We start from the raw sequence: 23,752 nt of genomic DNA on the forward strand, positions 1-23,752 counted from the left end.
GTTGAACAGCATGGCAATATACAAATGCTTAAATCGTTAAAGCATCGGCTTAAGTTTGTGTACATTTACCCAGACGAAAATTCCATTATAAAAAGGAGATGTGCATACTGTAATTTTGCTGCTAATTCCCCTGTCTTCGCTGTTTTAATTAATAACCTGATCTTGATTAGGCCTATATACCGTATTCGAAAATATGTATTAAAATAGAGCATGCAATACTCAATACAACGTGAATACCTCTAGTCCAGTTTAAATACACACTCGAAATTGCCTCTTTGCAACATAGCCTACACTACTGAATGCTCTCAACCTGAATGCCAAACAATCCTAAATTTGCGAGACAAATATGCGCTTTAGGTATCTTGTTAGCGTTCTACTACAAACGCATTGAAAGCATATACATTTAGAATTTACAAATTCTAAGTTTATATAGTTGTTTTATGACTCTATTCAAACTTCCACGTCTTTATCGAATAAATTTTGTATCACTTTTATCCACGCTATAACGCTGGTCGTTCTACCGTTATACCTACCCATATTTTCGCTTTTGTAAACTTTTCCAACCTTCGTTAACGAACCGAAGAGAAAAAATAAATCTATCATTTATTTCCATACTGATACGTTTATTCCGTGAAAGGTTGATTTAGCTTTTAGCAACACGTTTCCCTTTGACATTCATGCAACGGAACCCTGCAGACAGTTACATAACTAACTGGTTCTTGCCAAACAAATTTGGCGGCGCATTTGTCATTATATTTATATATTAATCACAAACTTACACAGTTTGATCAATCCTTGCTGATCAAGATTCGTGTATTATAGCAAAGCAATGCTAAGAATTATAAACCAAGGTTTTTTATTTTAGTTGATTTATAGTCCTGACGAAATATTACCTTTTATGTGAAATGATTTTTTTTAAGATTACAAAATTGTTTCCTTCTTTACAATAATTACTGAGATTACATTTTATACCACTGCCTTGAACAGAGTATATGTTTACTGCGTAGCCCATAGAATGCAACCTGCAAAAGCTCAAGACGATAAAGTCTCGCCTGCAACATTTTTAATGTAAAACTGTCGACCTAAATTTAATTTTGCTCCAGGGAACGTTTATCTGTGTTTGTTTTGAGGTTCGGAGCAAATGGCTTGTGGTTATCTAGGCATTGCTAAGGGTAGGCTACGTACCCCTAGAGGCAAGCTCCGCGTCTAAATTCGCTTCTGGTATAATGATAAAACAGCATCGGGAAATTTACGTCTTAGTAGTGTATTACGTGGTCCATATAAATTATGTAATGTGTCGATATGTATATTGATAAGATAAATTATAATGCCCTGGGCAACAGTCTTTGGCATTACATGCAAGCCGTGTTATAACGAGGGGCATTCCAACGTCACTACGGATTGGAAAAATAATCACTCTTAAAGTGACACAAACGTGGTAACTTGTAAGCTGGCACTAAGAAAACAGAACACCCGTGTTATAACGACTGTCGTTGACCGCCACTACGGAAAGAAGAGTTATAACACGCCCATACACCATGACGTCTGTCATCTTTAACATTTATTTTCATACATGTAACACAAGTGCCAATACCATCGTTATTAAAACAAGACTGATTGAAACAGACGGTGCAAAGTTCAAACATGAGTTGTTTCTATACAGTTGGGTAGGGGAAGATGGGACATCTTTTCATCCTGTTTTCTCGTTCCATTTAATATAAACAAAGAACATTCAAAGAATTATGAAACTGTATTCTCACGACTCCCCATAAACCGTTTTAACTGTTCAAAACACGAGAATATTTAATTATTATGTGCTAAAGGTGTCCCATTTTCCCCACCATAAAATACATTGAGTAAACTAATTCCCACCCCAACAACCAACACTTAATAAAACCGACGCGTAACGATTAAAAAGAGAATGAAGGAAAGAAATGCAGTTTTAAAACGTAAAGGACATGTCAAAGCAATTTACAAAATATTATTGTTATCGTTTTCAAAAAAAATAAACAAAAATTCAATTACGTTATAATGTGCCATGATAGTAAAACGCAAAGAAGCAACTAACATATGCTTTTATAAGGAACAGAACGCACATCTAATGCCACTTATGTTTCTATATCTGAAGACATAGCGAGTCCAGTCACACCCAGAGGTTCAGGATTTTCCATACAAGACCATGGATAGGCACCATCAGATGCAAGATTGGCATCCAAGCTTTCACCTTCACAAATAGGTTCATATATTGTATGGATTTTGTATTTAATAGGAACATTTTTTTCCACTTACATTTTAACTTGTTTTAGTGATTTAGTCACATGCAACTCAATTTAAGTATTGTTTTTTTAAAAAGTGTAGTTTTGCTGCTAATTCCTTTCTCTTCATTTTTTATTAATTTGTTATTGTATTCGAAGAAATTGAAGTCATTCTAAAAATTACTTAGAAACAACCAACAAGTATGGTACCTTGCCTTACTATATCAACTGCCAGCATCATACCCCAGTCCTCATGGTTAAGAATGTGACAATGTGCGACAACTAGACCCACGTATGTATCAGTAACAAATCGAATCTGAAAACAGTTCAGTTTCAACTGGGTCCTAAAATTATTGATTATCTGTTAAATTAATTTAACTGTTATTATTTTAATGATGTGTTACTGTAGGCGTGTTTTAACGACTGTCATTTTCTAGATATATCCTGTCCTTTTGTCTTAACTATTCAATTATTCTTCGGTATCGTAACCAAAAAGATAAAGAATACTTAACATTAGTTAGGTCCGGTTTCGTGGCAAAGTGGTTGATGCGGAACCTCTACTAACCCAGTGGTCCTTTATGAGTTGCATATATTGTCATGCATGTACTCCAAAACATAAAAATTCATGTTCTCCTTAATCTTAAGTATATATTACCCTTAAAAAATCGACAAACTATCATCGTATTGATTGTTTACTCACAGTTACATTACTCATAGGTGGTACAGTGAAAGTGTCCCTCCATTCACCAGGTTCCACATAAGCAATGGTTCCTTCCTGTGTCAGATCTTGTCGATGTTCATGTCCCAAGTACTTAAGTGGATCAGAAGGTTCTTCAATTTCAGCATCAGCTAAAATTTTATTTTTTTTACCTTAGTTCAATAATGACCCGTATTTAGCATAAGTACCTGATCTAAAACTATATATATTGGTTTCTTAATTATTGGTTTAGTTTTTGCAAATGGTAGATTTATTATTGACTATAGTTCATAATAGTTCAAAACAAATTCTTTTTACTGCATGTTAGGCCTTATTAGTTTCTATACCAATTAGGCAATAGCACAAGAATTTAAAAGCAGATGTGATTTCACTTTAAATTTTATCATTGGTCAGGATACAGATAAATGCTGGTTCCACTATATTGATACCGGGAGCTAAACTATATACATTGAAATTACAACAAGTTCAAAATCCTATACAAACTATACAAATACAGATACTGCACCAACAGACTTACGATCATATCCAGAAAATTGATAATTACAAGTGTCCCCAGTTGCTTGGTCATACAAACGCCAAGCACCATCCTTACCAGCACTGTATGGTCCAGTGTATTGGTTATAGCTGATAATCTGCATGCAGCATATAATATTTATCATTCACACCCTATAAAGGTTAAAGCAACATGTTGTCTATTGGGACAACTCAAATAATATCACAGATCTTATGGCGTGCCCTACTGTTGCACCTCACACTTGTAACTTCGTATTTTATATTGGGTGGTCAGAAAATGACAGCCCTTTAACACAGGTGTTTTGTTTCATACACCTCGTGCCAGTTTATGAGTTACCAAGTATGTTACTTTGTGGGTGACTATTTTTTAAGGGAGATGAAATACTGTGTATCAATAAAAGAAAAAGTAAGGATTTCATGCAAAATAACTTGTACCTGAACAATAGAAATAACATTACAAGGAAATATATGGGGTTCTATGCAAGACAACATGAACAACACTAACTTGAAATGAATTAACATGAATATGAAGTGGATGAGACACGGTGGTCTCAGTGTTGGTGATGTACCATTCCTGGACTGTATCTACTTCTGTTTTGTATCTGTAAGTAGAAGTTTTGTAATACTCTGGTACCAGGCATAACATAAATAATCATTAACAGCTCATCTGGTATAAAAAGCACAGTGTATTTGAGATGTTTCATTTGCCAAGCTGCATCTTCTTGAAGTAATATAAATTAGGGCCATGCATCTCTGTTATTGCAATAAAATTTGCAAAGAGATATAACAGCAAGGATACCTGTAATATGCTCCTGCAAATAACTCCCTCCCAGTTCTGAATTGAGAATTCATTTCTAATTGAAAACGACCTTTAATATCCTCAGATGGCACATCGCGCAAGTCTTGAAGGAAACTAGGTTTTGGTGGGAGAATATGTGGGAAGTCAGAATTCCTTGGGAATCCAGACACCTTAATTGTCATGATGGGTCCAGTAAAGTAGTGGGTCTCCCCCATTGATGCTTTGTCTTCATCATAGAATGTTGACCGCATCTGGTATTATGAAAAATTAATTATATTTACCTAATTAAATGAAGTACTATAGCAATTAACAAAAAATCAATAACAGTTGTCTGGTGCCATGGCATAGTGGTTAGCGCGCCTGTCATTAACCCAGAGGTAATGGATTCAAAGCTTATCATTGCTACCATTGATGATTATGGCTTATGGGTCTTTGGGCCAGACACATAACAAAAATTGCCCAATTTCAGGGGTCATTAATAGGTCGTCTCAATTGTTGGCCATACAGAAAGAATGGTCACCCATAAAGTAACATATGTGGTAACTCATAGGTATAGGTTGGCAATAGAAAACCACCAGTGGTATAAGTTATAACAACTGTGGTTTCCGCGCCTGCGAGGATAAACCATGTTACAGGTAATAAACCATGCAAGCTTACCTCATACGTTCCTACTTCATTACAAACAACAAGCCAGTCAGCCCTTCCACCAGGAGGTAGGTAAGTACGTCCTAATCTTGGTTCCCTTGGTACATCAAGATAGATGCTGTCAATTGCAATTTCCTTTACAGAGCAAGATGGTTCACCTGGTATAGTGTTCACCACTTCTATTGCAAGGGTGTTGTATTCGCCTGCGTTTATGAGCCTGGTGGGGAAAAAATAGGAGGTTAGTAGGACTAGTATAAAAATAAAAAAAGTTAAAATCACTCTATTCTGGATGTAACATGTTAAAATGTTTTTTGACTTCTTCAGTCGTGACAAACCTTTTTATCGTTTTTGCTTTTAATTTTTCAGTCTTGATAAAACCTTTTACCGCTTAAAAAAACATAATCTATCATATACAGATATAAGTATAATAAAAGTATAATACACCAGTCACCAAATAAATTAAATATTCTGAATTAAAATACGAAATGGATTTAAATAAAATGAATTTAAATATTAAATAACTTCGCATAACTTAGTTAATGGTATGTAACATGTATTATTACTACACACACCTATTGCATTAGTAACATTACAGTATGTTACCTGAATCGTTTCATTTGACCTGGATGTATCTGTAACACTGGATTGAGCAACCCATTGACCAACATATACCTAATGTTGTTTGCTGGATCTTCCAACCATTCTTCTAAAGTTTGATCAGAATTGTCCAACGCTGTGTTTAATCTATTGGAGTTTAAATCAGTGATAAAATTAATTTTTATAGAACTTTACAAAAATTGGTTCAGAAATATTTTTGGTTTTAATAGAAATTCACCAAGAAATTGACTTATGTGCTGGTAAATTTCTATTCATGAATAGATGTTAGAAACTGAACATCCGTGCCATAAACGACTGTTGTTTTCTCGTCATGCGAGGATAACTTAGTTACATTCTCCGAAAAGCAAGTTATTTCAGAATAATACAGTCATTATTGCAATTTTAAATGCCCACTTATGAGTTGCATAAAAAGCTACCATTGTAAATTTAATTGTATTGTGTTGTTTGTATGTTTAAACTAAGACAACAGGACTTGCCTAAACCCTTCATAGTCACCAATATCTCTTTGTGCTTTGCTGAAGTCTCCACTATCTTGTGAAGAATACTGAAAGAGTGAGAACACCATCTGAAGATCATGTTCACAATTTAAAGGACAGGATACGGCTTCCAGACTTGGTAGAAGGAGGAAAGGATTATCTTCTACAATGAGAGCACCTTTCAAACCACTGAGTACCTGTTTATAAAATTTGATGGTATAGAATCAATAGATGAATTTTATTTATCTTTGTCTCGCTGCGATATAAGGTATAACACAAGTGTTCTTTTCCATACACCTTGTGCCTGCTTAAGAATTACCACAGATGTAACTTTGTGAGTAGTCAAAATGTTCTTAGCTGGATTTTTTTTGTAATTTATCACTGATTATTTACACCACACATAAGGAACATTTGTTAAGCTAGAGACAAGATTTGTACTAAAACAGACCCATTGCAATATTAGCCAACCTGAAAGAACACACTGCCATGGTAATGAGGATGGTACCAAAAAGTTCCAGCTTGTTGATCAGGGTGTACATGGTATATATAGTCATATTGCTGTCCAGGTTCAACTACAATTGTAGGGTTGTCTCTTGGAGACTGTACAGAAAGTTATTAAAAAAATGCGCGTCATTTTTTTTATAATTTTTTACCACAATCTAAGGGTGGAATTGTTAAAATAAAGTTACATGGTTACACCCACATTGTACATTATCGAATAATGTTTAAACTACTAAATCTAACAGGTAAAAGCTAGTTTCATTTAAAAAGATTCTAAAACAAATGAAATGACATGATGTGTTTTAAAATTTTTATTTCTTTTCATTCAAGCTTTCTTAACATTAAAATATTTCTGTCAATTCTTAGGTCTCTCAGTACTTGAAAAACACAAATTGTTTTCTTTTTTATGCTGTAGTAGATTGTTCCATACGTAAGTATTACAAAGCATACCTGGCTGCTAATATGCAGTCCATGCGTATGTAGGTTTGTGGTGTTTGGAAATCCGAATTTGTTCGCTTCTGGTTTAGGTGGGTTTGGTTCCTTAAGGTTATTGGCCTGAAAAAATGTTGGCACATGAAAATGTACTTGCATAATACATTCGTGCCATATTGCATACGATGCAGTTGCTATATCGCGACTTCGTACAGGCAGCTTATGGCTAATCAATTCGACAATTAATTAGAACAAACAGGTAATGCCAAAATTAGAACATCAGGTAATGCCAAATGACAAACAGACTTTATGATACTAAAATTTTTTCACTTTGTATTTATAAAATACGGTACTAATAAAAAAAGCATTCGTGTTACAGATTAAGTAATAAACAACTTTATTCGTATATGTAATGTAAACGCATTGCTAATAATACCAGAGTAACAATAATTCTTTCCCCAGCTCGAATCCAAATTGTCGGCGCGGTAAATTCCCCGTTAAACAGACGTCTTTTTACTGTCAGCCAATCAACAGTGACGTCATGGACGTCTACGTCAATTCTGACGTGTAGATTTTGAACCCAGGTGTGGATTTGGCTGGGATTTTTAAATGCAAGACCCCCTGAAATAATCAATGACGTATCACAGAGCTTTATATGGGTTAAAATTCAGGTGTGATTACAAATAAAATAACCCAGATGTAATCTTTAGTATAGTAGGGTGGAGGAAGATGAGACATCTTTAGCACCTAATATCCAAATACCTTGATCATGTTTTAAACAATTAACAACGGTCTATAGTAGTTGTGAGAATACGGTAGTACAATTTATTAAATGTTCTTCGTTTTCTACCAAAGGGACGAAAAAAGAAAAAAAAAGCGTCCCATCTTTCCCCAACCTACTGTATAATTAACGAAGACATCAGCCTACATTCAAAATCACAGGCTCAAAATTTAATACACAAATTTAATACACAAATATAATCAGTTATTTTTGCAATCTGGATTTAAAATGGCTCCCATCCACCGGGACAGCGTTACGGCAAATTTAATTTATCTAACTTCTGGAACCGTATTCTGATTGGTTCCAGCTCATATTTAGACCTTTAGTTGTTGAGTACCTTTCAATGGGGTGCAAGGTGAAGTATGGCTGCATTCTTGCGAGAGAGTAAATTCAAGGCACACATATACTAAAATCACCGTATTTTTCAACATTCTGATACACCTTTCGTAACATTAAATAATACACGGTTGAATATAATCTTTTAAGTAAACCCTAATAATTTGAGCTACACTGAATAATATGTAGGAAAAAAAACTAGTACATACGGCGATTTTAATTGAGGTTCATCTTAGAATATACCGTTTACGTAATCATTTCAACAGCTGGTGCCGTTCCTACGCTTAGTAAAAGTTAGGAGTAAGGTTAAGATCACGTACGCAAGTATATTTGCGGCGCGTATACCTTGAGTTACCACGGGTGTATTGTGCTCTTAACTTATGTAATTAATTACTTTAAATTTCAAAGGGATACATGCAAGTCCATAGGTTAGATGGTTTTATATTGCAAACTCTACAGTGTTGAGCAAACCATTCTCATTTAAAATACAATCGACAAACCATAAAAGTTACTTATGACAAATTTATCCTTGACGTCGGGCCAAGGGCAGTTCTAAAAACTTGAGGTCTTGTTACACACTGACTATGCTGTTTACGAGTTACCAAATTTATGTAACTTTGCGGGTGATTGTTTTTTGCTTTTATATATAGCAGGGTGGGGGAGATGGGACACCTTTAACACATAATATCAGAATATCTTGATCGTGTTTTATTGAATAAACAAGGGTATATGAGGGTTGTGGGAATGGGGCTTTATAATTCTTTAAATATTCTTATCCCATCTACCTCCACCCTACTATACTTCATGACCTATACATACACCTATATTTCTCACTGCAAGCAAGAAAGTATGTAATATTTAATATGGTCTCATAAACCAACATTGTTTGTTTAAACTTTCTTTTATTAAAACACAAAGAAGTCGTTTTAAATTAACTCTCAACGGTGCGCGATTGGTATGTGACGTCATAGAAGCACGTCACAATACCGAGTCGCGGTTTTCGGGAATTTTTATAAATTAGAAAATTACAAAAGTTTACAAAATATGAAATCTCGAAAGGAATCTATATACCAACATACAGCCGAGGTTTGCAAAACGTCAATGGTCTATAGTAATAAAAATCAGAAAAGGGAAAATGTGAGAAAGATCAGTGCGCTGTGTATTCAGACTGTTTATTTGCGAGTTATGTTCCTTGTAAGGCGAGTATACGACGTTCTGTTATGCGGTAATGACGCGATTACGTTATTTTCACACGTTCACAGTGATTCCCACGTATTAAGCCATAAAATCAGTAATCTTTGACCCGTGCTATGTGACTGGCGCCTGCAGTGAAGTCTCAGACGTCCGCGTGCGACGCCAATTATTTGTCTATTAATCGAAGTGTATTGAGCGTCTCACCCGTGAGAATGAGAGTGCGCGACAGAACTGTGACGTCACAAGGTCTAAGAAAATCCCATAATGTTTCGGTGTATGTTTATTGAACTGGTAACGAAATAGTTGGGATGGGCAAAAATGCGACACGCCGCGGGAAAAATATGTACAACATGCGGCGGAGGTCGCGGCGAAGAGCCGGGCTCCAAGTGTGGCCTGCACACACGCGAATAAATAGAACGAGGTACGGTGGGTGGACGGCATGAACAGGAAAGCTCGCGGAATCTCCTTGAATAAGCGGGCGATGCGTCAGTGTTCGTATATGCGTGTGTGAGAGTAGGTACAAAGGAAGAATGGTAAAGATAGAGGAATAAAACACAACGGAAAAGATAAAATTGCTTAGATACGCAGTTGCTGCTGCTTGTGGGTCGTTTGACCACGAACATTGTTCCGTTCATTGGTTAACGTTTCACTTGTCTCTGCTTTGTTTTGTTTCCGTAGCGATGATGACGTAGCACCACGTCATACTGATGTCACCACGCCGTTGCGGCATTCTTGGGGTGACTTTTCCGGATTTTGAGCACAGCCTTCGGTTGTGGGGCAATGCTTCTACGTCATAGTTGAATGACGTCATAGTTGAATTACGTCATTGGAATAATCGATGACGTCCTCATAGACGTTTGAGTCGGTTGTATAAACTACACTTGGTCTTTTCGCCAGCCCATGTCTTGCTCTTGATTCGGCACATTCGTAGCTCACGTGTGTAATCCTCGTGTGTCATTGGTCGGTAGGTGGGTGGGTCGCAATATTGCTGCGATGAAAAAATAAAGTTAATATGAGATGAAACAAATTGAACCAGTTTAAAATACTCTATTGTTTTCTCGTTTTAGATGAACATCGTATCATACAATGTCAGTTTTTTTATTGTAACTGAATGGAATATATATATATTTTCTTACCTTAGTTCCTTTGGTGCTGAAGAAATTCTTGTAGCCGTCTTTAAGCACATACACCTCGGGGTAATGTAGGTGAGGATAACGGTTAAGCTCCCTGTCTTTGCTACGGAGGGCTCGTGCCATACGTGGGCCACGTTCAGAGCTGAACTCGCAGTAGAAAATAAGGACTGGTGGTTTGTATTTATCATCGTTGTTGTCCGCCCACATAGGGTTTGAAGTGCTGAAATATCTGAGGAAACGGTGAGCGTTAAAATAGGTTCTAAAATGGGGGTGTTATTCGTTGTATTTAGATGTATATGTTAAATTGAAACTTGTTTTTGTTTATTAAGGTTGCCGTTTGCTTTTAAATAATAAGGGATTTTTTAATTACGAGTTTGGCTGGTTTTATGTATTTTGTTCTAATAACACAGAAGCCCGTTATGAAAAACAGTCATATTATTTAAGTGATCCTTTTATCTGAACACCTAAAGCACCACATATAAGTTATAATTTATACTCACCTTTTGTAAAGTTGTTCCTCTTCCCATATACTGTTGGCACCAAGCACATGACCTCCTTCATATTCGTATGGATATCTACAGTCAATCACTTCGAAACGACCAACGTCATACTTGTTGTTCACCAAATCGATAAGCTGTGACGTAACAAATGATGACGTCAGTGAATGGTCATTAATTGGAAACATTTTAATTTATTGGGCTGTTTTATCAAGATTTTACGGTTCTATTATAAAATTTATGCTGCAGATTTGGCTACTTTCGTTTTAATGTAAGCTAATAATTTAATATTTACCGTTTTTGGAGTGATGTATTTAAGGTCTTGCTGCTTTCCAGACACAGTGGATAGAGTGCATACTCGGCTGAAATCTCCTACGAGGTTAGGGTCAGTGCAGCCCAAATCGACAGCGCGCATGATGTCGAGCTCATTGGCGGAGCGGGATCTAAAAATGAAGAATAATATGTTAAAACTTAATTTTATTTAGTAATAAAAATGGCAAATGTTGTTTAAACTGTACAGTAAAAACTAGATGGTTCAATATTTAGTTGTTTTGTTTACCTGTTTAATGAGACATTATGTTCGTCAATGGATTTCGTGGATGGGGAGTTAGATGATCCAAGAAGAGCAGACATTGAGTCATCTGCTCCTGTGCTGGTGGGTCTCCGGATGGCAGAAGGGGTGGAGGACTCGTCGATTCGCTCCTGGGAGCGTTTGAGAGCATGGAGTGCTCTTCTGGATGGGACGACTGGAGGAGCAGACGGAGATCGGAAAAGTTCGCGCGGTTTCGGCTGAAATCGGAAACAAATGTTAAAAATGGGAAAAATATTAAAATTTGAAAATGTAAAAAAAAAATCTTAAAAAATACAAAAAAATGTATCAGGAAATAACACTTACAAGGCGTGTGACTATAGAGTTGTTCATTGAAGTATCTGGCTTGCTTGACAACAATAATGGAGCGGTGATAAGCCCGGCGATTCCTGAGGGTGCTTGCGGCGATTCGACTTCTAAGTTACCGCCGATCTTCTGAACTCGCACGTTCTCGCTCAGCATTTCTTCCAGCAGTTTCTCATCGGCGTCACTGCGGTCATACTCTGATGACATCATCATGACGTCATCTTCGGAGTCTGAGTCGTTGGTGCTGCATAGGCGCGAGTGGGTAAGAGGGGAGTCGTCCTCAAATGCGAGCTGTAGAAGGAAAAAACAATGTTAGAAATAGGTACGTCCATTGTAAAGTGAAACTTAGAACAATACACGTTTATTTCGCAAGACTTAAAAATGCATTAATTTCTCACTGACACAGGATAGTGTTTGAAATACTATAAGACTTTGGGTATTTCAGCTTACCATTTGTGCGGGGGCGGATATAGGTCGGAATCCCTGCTTTATTGAAGCGATTGGAGAGGAATGCATAAACGCCGCTTCGGCAGATTTCGTTTTGCGTTGCATTGATGAAAATGCCATCCGTCTTCGGGATGAAGATCGAGCTTCCGTGAAAGAGGAGCCGCTGCATTTTGCTCTCTTGGAAGAAGCAGCAATGGAGCAGCTTGTCGCATCCAGAGATCGCTTGTTGGCTCGGATTGGGATCGGAGAGATGTTAGTAGAACAGCAGGGCGATGACTTAGCTCGGCCGAACGGGATAGCAGAGGCCGGACGCAAAGCTCGGCTCCCGCGGGAAGTAAGAGCCGCGATGCTGCCGGGGACAGCGCTTTTCTCCGGGGTCGATCCGCCAGCAGAAGAGCCGGTGGAGTCGCGCAGTCGTTGTTCTGCTTCCTTGTGTAACTGCTTATGGTCGACGGCGCTGAAAGCCGAGGTCGAGCTGGACGCGAAGTTGGTTGCCATGGGTGATGACGTCAGCATTGGTGACGTCACCATGGACGCGTGGCGGCGCAACGGAGTAGCAGGGCTGAACGTTGGCGAGGTGGGAAGGGCGAGAGGGCTTGTTACTTCAACAGCTTGGAGACGTTTTGAAAAGTTTCGCTTGGATAAACCCAAGTTATTCTCTTTGCCTGCGCTGTTTTCCGTTCCATAGAGTCTAAATCGAGCCTAAAGCGAAAATATAAATATTAGAATAAAAAGTAGTACTTATATTTAATATGGAGTTATGGTCCTTCGGGAGTACTAAAATGTAACTTGCTAAATCCTTGCGAGCCAGGGAAGTCCGGTCGCAACACGTGTGTTCTGTTTCATACACCTCGTGCCAGCTTACGAGTTACCACGTGTGCATGCACTACTTAACGAGTGTGGATTATTGTGTGTGTTACTTACGTTAGGCACAGACTTGAACCTCCTGAAAGAAGACTTGCCATCCTGGAATGAGGAGCAGTTCTCTTTTCTCTCTTGTAGGACACCGTAGTGGGAATCGACACCACTTTGCTCGGCAGGGGTGGAGGGCTCGGTAAAGCAGCCTTCTGTGGCCAAAATTAAAACATTTAGTTCAACTGGTACATTGCATTACCAACGTAAACAGTTTAACTATTAATGCGGAGTTATATTTTTGTTGAGTTTATGAAGTATGGTATACCGTTTTATTGTAACTTAAAAGTTATAGCACAAAACTAAAACATTATCTTTTATGTTGGTCCTTCTTGAAGGACCAGAGATTTAGGTATTGACTAAAAAATTAGGAAAATGGATAAAAGTAATTAAACCTGTCTTAATAGGAGTCTCTGACTCTGACATAACTTCTACAGTGTTTTCTGCTACGCTGACTAGATGGGGTGATACTGGCCTGAACATATGGCACGACTTGTTGTAAAAAGGTCTGAACATTTGCTTGCTGGCGGCTGCTCGTCGGTAAACTCGTCTAGGTCTTTTTAAATCTGTGTTTTGTAAATGCTGGTCTGTTTAAAGAGCGGTGAGGGTTTGATCGCCCATACTTACCAAAAGATAGCTTGGCAAACCGGGCCGGCAGCTGTTGTATCATATACCGCTCCATCATGTAATATAAGACTCCTGTTGTATCTAGATGACCTAACCTAACCCTAACCCTAAGGACCTGGGTATCGAAGACATGATGGTCAGATTCATGGGTCAGATACATGCTACCTTATGACCCGTCCTATGCGTTCTATTTCTATCCCCTATCTCGCAACCGTGCGTTCTGTCCTACCTCCTACCCCCTTCTTGCAAATGCTAACTGAATCGGTTTCACGGAGTTCGCATAAGTTATAGAGCTACTTTCCGTCTACATACGGTGCTTGTTTAATTAAGAGAACTAATAAAATACAAAGCGAAGGTAGGCCAAGCCCGCTGTGAACGACCACAGGTAGTAACGATGACAAAACCTCGGCGACTAGAAGGAAATTGCCTACCTACGGTGCGACCTGGACTATATTATATTCGACCTCGATTCAAAGACACTGAAATTCACGAACAAGATGAAACTCGACCATGCTAATGTATATACCCGTTTGTACATGGATAAGATGCAATTGCAAACTGGTCGACCGACTGTTTGGTTCATGCACTGCGCTTGCAACGAACAGACTGATCGCTGCTGTCACTGTCTGCATGGTCAATGCGAGCGTCGAGAAAAAGGCCAGTAATGACGGCATTGTGTCATACACAGCCACCTGAGCGCGTGTCAGGTCCGCCGCTACCAGCTGAGATCTCACAAAATCCATCCGCTTTCGCACGTCGGGTAATTGCCGGCTCGGCTACGCGCAAAGGTAGAAGCAGGTAGCAGACCTAATTAACGGCAAGCGCACCGGTAGACTCATTACGGTACACCACTCTGTTCTGCTTCCACGAAGCGCTGGAGAGAATACACTCTGTACCAATGCTCTCAGCGTTCTAATGCGCGGCCGGAAAAGTTTTAACTCATAACGCATGTTCGTGCCGCTGATTTATTGCATAATTAATGGTGCGACGAGTTTATAAGGTCGCCCTGCAAGCGCCTCTAAATCGCCGCCGATCTGTTTTGATCGTCCGGCGTCGCTAAGTGTTGTGAACCATAAAGAGATAGTTCACCGAGCACGTAATAGTTTACAACATATACATGATTATAAGCAGGAATTATTTGTGGTTTGAAACTGGGCTAGTGGTTTGCGGTAGTACGCCGGAAATTATACCTGCAATTTCACGAATGGTTTCAAAAGAAGGCTTGATTCGCACGCTCGAAATGAACTGAGAATTCGACTCGGTATTTTGGGCCCAAACGATGACACGACCGTCACGCTTCATATGCTGCGGCGAGCGTAGGCAGTTGTTTACCCGAGGCGAGCGCTCATTGGTCGGGCGAAGGTAACAGGAAAGGCGAGGCAAATTTAAACCGCTGGACGGTTGGTCGGGGGACGCTACAAGTCATGGCAGGCTGGGTACGGGTCTTTGAAAAGCAAACGGCGTTTCCATAGGGATATGCTCCGGTTATGACGTGTTTTGTTACTACAATGGTTAGTAATGGAAAACATGCCCGTAAAGATAAACGTGGGTTTTGCAATCGAGTTCGGGGATGTTGATCGACCTGTTCACTGCGATAAAAGGGCCATTAAGTCGGTTTCCTGAATTAATAACGCACAAGTAAACAGCCAGCGCTTCAAAGCTGCCCGCCAGTGTACGAGGTGGAAAAGCACACTTAACGTAAAGGATAAAGGGCGCTATCTCTGTTTCTAGGTCGTCGAGATGGCAGTCGGACACTAAGGTACCATAAAGGGTTGTAAAAGGCGACGGGCCGTACAGAGTTAACTATTTCCAATCGAACAACCGAAAAGGCGCTGTGGTGATGGGCTTAATTAACACAATACAATCAGCGATGTGTGTAGTGACTTGATTTACGGCTTCGTTGTGGACGACTATTGGGGTGACAGCGAGAGTGAGATTACAATAAGGTCATATATACGGCCAAAAGATCCCTGCTGGGCGATGGTGGCTCGCCAAGCAGATTGTTTGCATTGAATTGAAAATAGCTTAAATATTACTCAAGCCATACCACGAAAAGTGCGGGCGAGCTTAAACCATGAGTCGCTTACGGGTGGTTTGAATTACGCGCCGACGTTGAGCAGTTACCCTCCATTGTTTAACGCAGGTACACACTAAGGTAGACACTACTGATTCGTTAAATACAAAGACCGTTAAATGTGGTTTAGGGTTAATGCTAAAGTTCTTGGTAGCGGTGAAGTTCGTATTGAAGTTAATTTGACGGCGGGATGCATGGTTTTGCTTCCGGTGTCCCATTGTGTGTGTAAACCAACACTCGCTGATTTTCACGCGCCGCGGAAGCGCACGGCGATCGAGGCCGATTTATGAATGAAACTTTCAAACTTCGAGCGCGAAAACCGCCTTTGTGACGTCACAAGCGTAGGCCAACTACCGGTCGCGATGAGACCCGAGAGAGATCGGCGCGAAATACAAAAGCTTCGGCGGAATTCGGGTGGAATTTCGTTGAGGTATCTGAGTAGGCGTAAGTGCTATTTGTGGCGAACGAAACCCGGTCGCTCCTTTCATTAAATTAACGATCCGGACTGCCTACGTATTGAATAGCAGATGTAAACTTTGTTCAACAAATCCGGCTTTAACGGGGAATTAACGGAAAGTTGACTCGTTTCGCTCCACCGGAGTTAATGAAAATGGGGAATTAATCTGTACGTTTAATTAGATGGCCGTTTAATCTGGTCAATAGCAACGTCTGTAATCCCAAACACAAACTGTAGCGCTGATACCATATGATAAAAAAGGAAAAAAAAAATCGAACCGCTATGATTTATGAGATCGAGGCGAGATCCTGTGTTTAAAGATATCATTTGTTATAACTTTTGTGACGTCATTTTAGTCGTTACGTCATACAACGCTAACATGCCCAGGCGAGCTCTAGGCAAGATAGCGTTGTCCAATATTAAACTGCTTTCTTGGCAATGCCTGTAATAACACATGGAGAGTGGATTTTAGCAGATTTGCTCTATAACATAAGGCTCTCAAACCTGCACTTTCACATGCGCTATACAAATATAAGGGTGTGGGAAAAGACTGGAAACGGACCTGGACAACTTACATTTTACGAAACAATGAAATAATCAGATTATAAACGGTGGGAAGGGAAAGTAACAAACGCACTTGACGCTTTACATGCACGGATTTCCACAGTTAAGTTGGCTGTATAATTAAGTTTATAATCTGGGTCTTGTTGGTAAATGTGATCTATACGAGTGTCTGATCTGTGCCGGTTGGCGATCGGTTTAGCTGATTTAGGTCGAGTCGACCTGAACCAAAATTGTTGCTGATTTTACTCTTTTAAACTAAAGGTTAAATGTTAGTTGTGATTTGTCTGACTATACCGCCCGCGAGGCGTCATTTTGGATAAAACCGTTTTGTATGTCGCTTTTCGAACGTTTAAAATGAGCCGCTCGAGTTTGAAACGAAATGATGATGGATTAAGTTGATTAAAACGCAATTAATTGTTCGTTAGTAAGCTTCGTTGTCTCTTGCAAGGTCAAACCGATTGTAAGCTGGTGCGTTTCCGTCCCAGCACAAATTTTGCAAACAGCTGAAAACGGGGATTGGCATTTCTATTAGGTCTCTGTAGATTTGTATTACCCTGGCTATTGAGATGATGACGTAGTTCGCGTCACAACGGGCGTTGTTACGTCACAATAGCACGGAGCTCGGTTCTGGAGCACGCAGCAAACCATGAAAAACAAATACAAACACGAATCTAGGCGTCCGCGGTGCCGAGAGACAGCAATTAGAGGATCCTAGTGATTCAACAATTGCTCGGGTTTCTAATACACGGCGTATTGGCGGTAACCGTGTTCTGACACGTCGTTGTTTACGTGTGCAATAAACAAATTGGGATTTCGACGTGGATTTTAAAACACACAGATCGGTTTGGGTCAATCTGAATGGCGACCAATACTGTACCATATGCTACAACTGCTTTCCATTAACCCTTGGCCGGGCGACACAACTGTTCTCATATTGCTGGCGCCCGCAGCTGTCGAAGGCATGTCAGTGTTGCCAGCTCGTTTTATGGCAGATGGGCCGCCGCTAAAGGCACAACTTGAGAAGTAAATCAGCATTTGGAAACACTGGGTGATTTCGCGGGATTTACAAACTGAAAATCGACCAAAACCGATCTGGCAGCAGACCGCGCATGGGAAATGCGATTATATGGCTTGAACACTGTAACCTCGCGTTCTTAACGCTAATATGCTTAGAACAATAACAGTAGTGACCACCCAGGCGTTAAGTATTACGGTGGTGAGCAAATTCCAACACGTTTGTTCACATTAACCTTACTTAATGCAGCGGAGCGTGAGTTCGCCAATTATGCAACAAATAAATAGGAATTGCTTCGTACAGGCGTTAATTCTGATTAAATTATCCTAAAAGATGACCGCTAATTACAAAATGTCGACATTGCTGGACACTGCGCATGGGAGCCGAGGGACAATGGTTTTGAGCGATTAAGCAACTAACAGAGCACACCTGGTTATTACGTCTATTGTTACGCCAAGCTGCTGCAACCCACGAAGCAAAACAAATCTGCTGCAACTGCCATATGTTATTAGCGGCTGTTATGCAAAGATCACAAGAATGCTACGGGCGTTATGCGTGTCACAACAATCCTTTCAAATATCAACTATGCCTCATGGCCTTATTCTGGTAAAATTCAAGTCTAGTTTAACTATTTGCACCTAAATTGTAAAAGCTGAAACACTTTTGAAGTTTTCTAGATTGTCCTTTAAAATCAATAAAAGTATAACGTTTATCATAGCATATGTTAAAACAGTTATATATAAGAGTTTAACAAAAAAAATTTTTTACCGTCATCGACTTGAGATGGGGAGTTGAAGCTTGAGGCGAAAGATAAAGTACCGGGTCCCACCTGGGGCGAATCCGTGTTGGAGAGGCTCGATAAAGATAACCGTTTTCGTGGAGTGTCTGAGGCCTCTTGACTGCGCAATTTCGACTGTTAGTAAGTTTCGGGGTGACGGGTTAGACCTGGGTTGTATACTGTACCTTGTGTTTAGGTCTCTGAAGTCGAATGCCAAGCTGGACATAGGTGACATTTCTTTTGGCGAGTAGAGGCCAGGCGAGTAGCCACCATGGTTGCGGCCGTACAATAATCTGAATAAAATATCATGATCATATATGTTTTAAGTTTAAGGGAAGCGTGGGTTAAAGTACCTGTTTGGTATTACTGGTCGCCCAGTGGAATTTTGTAAGCACGCCGGCTTTGGAAGGCCGCTGTACCGGCCGCCTGAAATAGATTGCCCGGTCTCTGATAAGTTGTTCTTTGGGTTTGAACCATCAAATGAGTTAAGGATGGCCGGGCGTATAATAGACGAGGAAGAGCGGTTGGAAGCCGCGGACGAAAACCCGGAGTCCGTCATATTAAAGACAGGTGCTGAAGATTGACCACAAGTGTATAACACCCGCTAGCTTACAACAGAGTAAGCTCTCAAGATACCGTATGTCTAAAACGCAATTAGCTACTTCGGATGTCAAATAACCTGAAATTCTGCAAAAGAAAACAGTTTGCTTACTCGATCGGCGAAGATACTCTGCTAATCCACGAGATATCGGCTTATGACAAACGCCCATAAGTTACATCGCCGATATGACCCAATTCCATCGGCAATACGACCACTATGTTATTGCGGTCTTTACTAAGTCATAATCCAACTTTATAACGCTTGCGTCGCAGAACAACTGTTGCAATAAGCTCCAATGGCCACACCATATGTTACGCTCGAGGTATAGGAGGCCTTTTGAGTATATACCCGACATTCTAATACTACTCACTCAATATAATACACAATACAACGTATGTATGTATGCTGCATGGTACTCTCTTAATCAACACAATAAAATGACATATCCAAAACCCCAATAATACTATAGCCAGCTAACTAGTATACGACTCTTAGATTCTAGTTATTGTGCAATGAACCGTCTAGTATCGTCAGTTAAACAACCATGTAATAGCATAGTCTCTTTCTCTCAGTGCTCGAGGAGCATTCCACTTTAGTTTTAACGCACTACAAACTACTATACATACGCAATTTCTTTCAGTTACCAATACGCTATAGTCGCTATATAACGTGGTAGCCTCACGCTACAGTTATGTGCTTTAGATGTGAATACATCCGCCTGTCGATACTGGCCACTTGTCCTATATACATTGGATACGGCTTATCGGCACAAAGTAAACAATAACAATGCGTAGTATGTGGTCTGCAATGCGCTGCTCTGGGTATACTGGAACGGTACTACATTGTTGTACAGTAATGATAAAGTTTTACGTAGACCAGTAACTACCTAGAGGTAGCTGAATAGGTGAATACTGTTTGACTCTTATGCTTCTGTCTAGTAATATATAAGAGCCGAAGTCTGTCTCGCTGCTTAATACGCGCTCAAACTGAAATCCCAGGCAAGATGTCTACGATTAGGAAGTTGAGAAAAAAGGCCCAAGAGCTATGAGCTAATTCCCTTGCATTGTCCGGTTTGGACGCTAATTGATATTCTGAAGGCAGCTCATGTAAACTGGTTTACGAAGCATCTTACAATCCGGCCAAGCTGGGACACAGCGTGCGAGTGACTACCTTTACCTGTGACGCGATTACCAAGCGAGAGATTAACCTTTTTCCTTTGGCGGTGAGTCGAAAAGGAAACATACCGCTGGGCTCTCGCTCGGTAGCGAGTTTGCTGCTGGCAAGTAAATCCTACGACCAACAATACTAGCGCACCTTGGCCCGGCTGGATGCAGTCAGGATGTCTCGGTTGGCTGTTTGTACGCTATGCGGGCACTATGGATGCACGCAAGTGGATTAACGGGTGGGATTCTTGCTTAATATATCCGAAGTTGGGAACTAGTTACGGATTAGGCAGCGAGTCGGTTCTAATTTTTATAGAAAAGTTTGCTCCGCGGAGATATTTACGAGAAGCACCACATATATATTGACGACGTATTTTTGCTTACTACTACTGTCCTACTAACGTTGCACGAAAAACACACAACTAGTCTTCCTTTAACTATGCAGGCAGAACATGAGTGAATACTAGATTAGTTTTAATTAACGAATCGGTCACTATCCTGCACTGTTGCATATTCTCCAATTACATGGAATATTGCTAATAATGCATGTATACCGAATCGATCTACTAACAAATTGAACTCAGCTGGTTGTGCGCTGCATGTGCAGTTGAATGAATGGTGCCCTGCATCGAACCGCAGCTGCTATTTTAAGAGTGCTGGTGCAGTCGCCTTTTTCTCGCTTTACTACAGGTTCAGTGTGTTTTGGTCGTCCACTGATAAGTAGCGAAGGCCGAAGCGTCGCGGTTCGGGCCCCGAGGCACGCACTATTCTAGCGTCATAGATAAGAGCTGGATTCGTTCTGATAGGACCGTTCAACGAATTGCCTCTCCTTTCACCTGTCCACGGCTCAAAAGTCCATTGTTTTCTTCTGTGACGGCACAGGTGGGCCATTGTTATACAGGCATTGTATATGCTGAACAGTAAAATACAAGAGCAGAACCACGGCGACAGATTTCTGCCACTTAAAGAAAACTTGATATTTTTTTAAGACTCTCACTGCAGTAAAACATATGTCGCCCAACTGCCAACGCCACCTACTTAACATCAGCGCTAACCAAAGGGCGGTAAGACCGTTACAGCACGTCGGAATCTATACGCGTGGCTATAAGATATTTCAAATATAGCCAACTCGCATAAAAATATACTTGCGTATATCTCATGGAAAATATTTAAACCATGCGTTTCAAATAACCAAAGAAACAAACTCGACGTAGCTTTACAAAATCGTAGTACCGATAAATCGTATATAGGCCTATAAACCAATTATGATGTCCAAGCGGGTCGTTGTTTTCCGCTATATATTATACACGACTATATAATTATCAATATAAAATATTAGCATGCTTTTAAAATCAAACAAAACTTGACACTTTCAATTTGTAAGTGAAGGTGTTGCTAAAAGTTGGCACGGATTTAGAATAGCACACTTTGCAACTCGGCAACGAAAAGTACGAGTTTTAACAGCTATAGGTAGGAAACTCGCAATGTTTAGGTCTCTGTAAACATAGAATTGCAAACGTGACGGAAAGCGACGAAAACCGATAACTATTTCCTCCGAATGTGCGACCTGTTTGCCTCTTGTGGGCCAACGTGTTGTCGGAATGCAAATACACAGGTGTTTATTGGTTTACTAGCAAGGTTGCGCGATGTTTGGGCTTGGAGTGTTTATTTGAATGCGTATATCAGGCTACCGGTCAAGTGATAAAATTTGAGCGGTTTTTGGACCGCGGTTGTTGGTTGAATTATAGGGAATGCATTGAACGGATAGTGCGGTAATCGATTCGGGTCATGGTAATTTGTGTTTTGTGTGAGAACCTGCCACGATTTATAGGACCGACGCTTTTCGCAAGTGAACGACAACTTACCGGAAAATTGAAAATTGTTTCGCTTCGCGGACGGGTTAAAATACCATGGGAGTATAGATTGCTATAATTAGTGTTTCTGGGAATTTTAGGAATCTTATGGGGGCGGGCGTCGTGTTCATGGAACGCCGACGATGGTAATCCTAAGGTGTCGCGATGAGGAGCCGCAAAGGAGATCAGAAAGAACAAAGCCGCATCTAAGTGAATAGCTGGCGCTGGACAATGGACGACTGGGAGTCTAGGGCGACGGATAATCGCGAAGATGAGCGGATAGTTCAACCAAAGGGTTTTGGGGAGGCGGTGTAATTTGCGACGGCCACATTGTCTCCTGGATCGCACTGCGTGGCTGTAAACCAGCGATTAAGTGAACGCGCTCGGGATTACGAACCCAGCTCGATGATCATGTATGTGTTTTAACTTCGCCTGCTGTCATTGGGATCGTGAGTTTTTAACGTTCGGTGTTGGGATTAAGTTCGTGGCCTATTTGACAATAATACGCGATTCCCGTGCCATAATAGTAAAAGATCGGGCCAATCTGTTGAAAAGAAATTGAATCTAAGGCAAAAGGATTTTGCTTTTTTACGAACTTTGCGAAAAAAATCAAATAACGCGAGTGTCGAACCCGAGAAAAGTCGTTACGAGAATTTGAGCATTTTGAAACATAATACAAAAATACCAATAACACATTGCTAACTCCAATATCCGCCAACCGGCTGGATTATAGTCATTATACCAACTTTTGTAAAGCCGGTAGTACCAATTGGTCATGCTCACGAGTGGATAATATCATTAAGAAGGATGACGTGGTTTTAAATTATGGCGGACCCAACGTGCTCTATAGCGACGACACGCGGAAAGACATTTTTACATAGACGAGGCATCAAAAATACCTCAAGTTAGTTTTTGAGCGTTTCTTAAATTCGTGATTGGTGAAATACATGCATATATTCTAGTATTATGGAAATCTAAAAAAAATTCGAATTGACAAAAAATAACATTCTCATTCATATAGAATAGAATATATGTCTAAAAATACAAACAGCGTTTCAAACATGTGCAACACTGCTGTTCAGTTACCGTAGTTTTAGAAAAGTATTACTATGGATAACGTTCTGCGAATGGGCGGTAGAATCTTTTCTGATTCTTCGCAATATCTTACGTAAACAGGGCCGAACTATACAGATAATCTGTGGGTGTATGTTCGTTATCTGGGCTGTTGTTCCAACGAAACTACGGCGAACAATAGACGAGCTTCATTAACGAAACAAAACAGCGATTACGACTTATTAGCGTTGTGCGGCCGATAACGACAAAGGCGATCCGTGGTTGTTCAATCAAATGTTCATAACATCTGGGTAAATTAGAAGCGTCCCGACGAAGTACAAGTCCGCCTGCGGTCTGCTAACTTAATTGACCCGGTGCAAGGCGATGATTAAAAGTTGGATGGAACTGGTTCGGG

The 23,752-nt window shown here is 40.1% G+C and overlaps 2 protein-coding genes across 5 annotated transcripts; both read right to left on the bottom strand.

Annotated features, from left to right (window-relative positions):
* Positions 1–1,534: 1,534 nt before the first annotated feature.
* LOC100182662 (spore coat protein A-like) lies at positions 1,535–8,414 on the bottom strand. The gene is made up of 13 exons (XM_002128457.5): positions 8,076–8,414; positions 7,394–7,578; positions 6,976–7,080; positions 6,493–6,624; positions 6,025–6,221; positions 5,534–5,674; positions 4,943–5,147; positions 4,286–4,536; positions 3,992–4,088; positions 3,491–3,605; positions 2,956–3,104; positions 2,466–2,571; positions 1,535–2,224 (listed from the first exon to the last, which is right to left on the bottom strand). Exons 1-13 carry the CDS (start codon positions 8,167–8,169, stop codon positions 2,109–2,111), a joined length of 1,893 nt encoding a protein of 630 aa, XP_002128493.2. The 5' UTR covers positions 8,170–8,414; the 3' UTR covers positions 1,535–2,108.
* An 815-nt stretch (positions 8,415–9,229) lies between these two features.
* On the bottom strand, positions 9,230–19,356 carry LOC100177918 (M-phase inducer phosphatase 1). 4 transcript variants are annotated; one of them, XM_018812144.2, is made up of 11 exons: positions 19,021–19,356; positions 18,853–18,960; positions 18,658–18,788; positions 13,165–13,304; positions 12,244–12,942; positions 11,794–12,084; positions 11,458–11,687; positions 11,194–11,341; positions 10,902–11,035; positions 10,405–10,630; positions 9,230–10,256 (listed from the first exon to the last, which is right to left on the bottom strand). In XM_018812144.2, the coding sequence occupies exons 1-11, from the start codon at positions 19,224–19,226 to the stop codon at positions 10,116–10,118; spliced, it is 2,454 nt and encodes an 817-aa protein (XP_018667689.1). In that variant the 5' UTR covers positions 19,227–19,356; the 3' UTR covers positions 9,230–10,115. The 4 variants fall into 4 exon arrangements, with proteins under 4 accessions (XP_018667689.1, XP_002128266.1, XP_018667690.1 ...); XM_002128230.3 differs by having other exon boundaries at positions 13,165–13,307; XM_018812145.2 differs by lacking the exons at positions 18,658–18,788; positions 18,853–18,960; positions 19,021–19,356 and adding an exon at positions 13,780–14,154.
* Positions 19,357–23,752: the final 4,396 nt, after the last annotated feature.

This window comes from Ciona intestinalis, chromosome 5 (assembly GCF_000224145.3).
Source record: "Ciona intestinalis chromosome 5, KH, whole genome shotgun sequence".
NCBI classification, from domain to species: Eukaryota; Metazoa; Chordata; class Ascidiacea; order Phlebobranchia; family Cionidae; genus Ciona; species Ciona intestinalis.